The 1,798-nt window shown below is 49.3% G+C and overlaps 1 protein-coding gene across 1 annotated transcript in view; it reads right to left on the reverse strand.

Moving 5' to 3' along the window:
* Positions 1 to 1,798, reverse strand: part of Parp4 (poly(ADP-ribose) polymerase family member 4) — a 90,911-nt gene that overhangs the window by 9,598 nt on the left and 79,515 nt on the right. The window contains exon 33 of the mRNA XM_028787390.1: positions 952 to 1,796. Coding sequence (XP_028643223.1) covers positions 952 to 1,796 — 845 coding nt within the window. The remainder of the gene's footprint in view (positions 1 to 951; positions 1,797 to 1,798) is intronic.

Consider the following 1,798-nt stretch of genomic DNA (forward strand, 5'->3'; position numbering starts at 1 on the left):
GTACTGTGTACTTAACAGATGGAGTACTGTGTACTTAACGGATGGAGCCCCTCCACACCACTGCCAACCACTACAGGCCAACTCAAGCAGCCCTGGACTCCCTCTGTAAACTTTGTAAACCTGCAAGGCAGGAAAGCAGCCAGGCCCCAACCTGAGGAGCTCCAGTGGCCCAGGCCCTGCCCCAGACTTCCCTAACAATCTCTGTCATTCCCAGTGCAAGCCTCACCCTACAAAAAAAGTCCCACCAGGCCCCTGAGCTTGCCACAGAAACCCACCAACCCCTGATCATGAAAATCCACCAATCTCTGAACAGGAAAAGCTACCAATGCCTGAGTGACTCCAAGCCAATCCTCATCCTGGAAAGCTTGTCCACCCATCCCCAACATCCTATATAAGCCTGGCTTCCCTGTCAGTCCTCTTGCTGTTTCTCACCTCAGCAAAGGCAGCCACGCTCCTGGGTTTTTCCCTCACAATGACTCTTATGTGAGGTCTGTTGTGCAGTGTGACTTTGTGGTATCCCTTGGGTCTCAATGCCAGGATACCTTTCCCTTAGAGCTGCAGCACTCACATTCACTGCTATCCATATCTCTAGACCTATAGGAGACTATTTAGAATACTCACCACACCTATGTTTACAGGACAAGAGGAAACTTCTATCAACATCAATTGCCAATACTAGATCTTAGAAAGTAAGTCCAAGGCCTCTTCAGGATGCTAATTTTCAACTGAGGAATGTTAATAGTCACCAACAATACACAACAAGCACCACCCAGCACCATGCCGAGGCGAGTTTGGTTCAGGTGACCATTCACTGAGAGATACACTCCCACACTGACACATGCCCTGAACCTCTAGACTGGCAAACTGTTCTCTGACCAACTGCTTTGAGAAGCACTGGTGTAAATTGTGAAGTGAGCTGATCACAGACTTAAGCAGAAATAAGACAAATACCTCAGTCTGTAGAGCAAAGAGTGAAGCCCACGACACAGGACTCTCCTGGTCTTCATCACAGATGACAAATTCCTCATCCGACAAAGTCTCAATACTTGTTAAGAACTTGCATGCTGTATATGCTGCTGCTTCATCTGTTTCTGTTTCAAAAGAACTTCTACCAAGTGAGGCCTCTTCTAGAACGCAGTCTGACGACACAGCTCTGGAAGAACCATCTGAAGGGCGAGCTGACTCAGGTGACTCCATGCTCATATCTGACATTCTGTAGTTAGGGCTCTGATGGACTGAGGCACTTTGCAAATGAAGAAAAGAAGGGCTCTGAGGAACCCCAGAGCTAAGTTCTCTGGTGACAAGAGGAGGGGCAGAAGGTGGTTTCGGAGGACTGCAAAAAGGAGACCTGTGAAGAGCATCCAGCTCAGGGGCTTTGGGAGAGAAGCTGATGTTGGGGTCTTGGGAAAATTTACCTGGATCAAAATCCTTTGAACTAGTGAAGCTACCTGAGAAAGTAGTACCAGCCCTAAAGCCCATACCACTAAAGCCTGTACCCCCCAAGCCCAAGAAAAGCGCCTCTGAGTCATAGGTATCTGTACCTCTGGCAAGTTTATAGCTAAAGCTGGGCTTAGGTGGATCAAACTTAGGTGGCATGAATCCTTTAGAAGAAAAAGAAAGTTGGGATCTCCTAGGGAGAAGGGGAGGAAGACGGGTGCTATCAAAGAGAGTGGAAGGGGAAGGAGGTTGGGTGCCACCAAAGAGAGGGGGAGGAAGATGGGTGCCACCAGAGGAAGGGGGAGGGGGGTGGGTGCCACCAGAAAGAGGAAGAGGGGGAGGAGGGTGGGTACCACCAGAG

The sequence above is a fragment of the Grammomys surdaster genome, unplaced genomic scaffold, assembly GCF_004785775.1.
Source record: "Grammomys surdaster isolate TR1022 unplaced genomic scaffold, NIH_TR_1.0 125630, whole genome shotgun sequence".
Lineage (NCBI taxonomy): Eukaryota > Metazoa > Chordata > Mammalia > Rodentia > Muridae > Grammomys > Grammomys surdaster.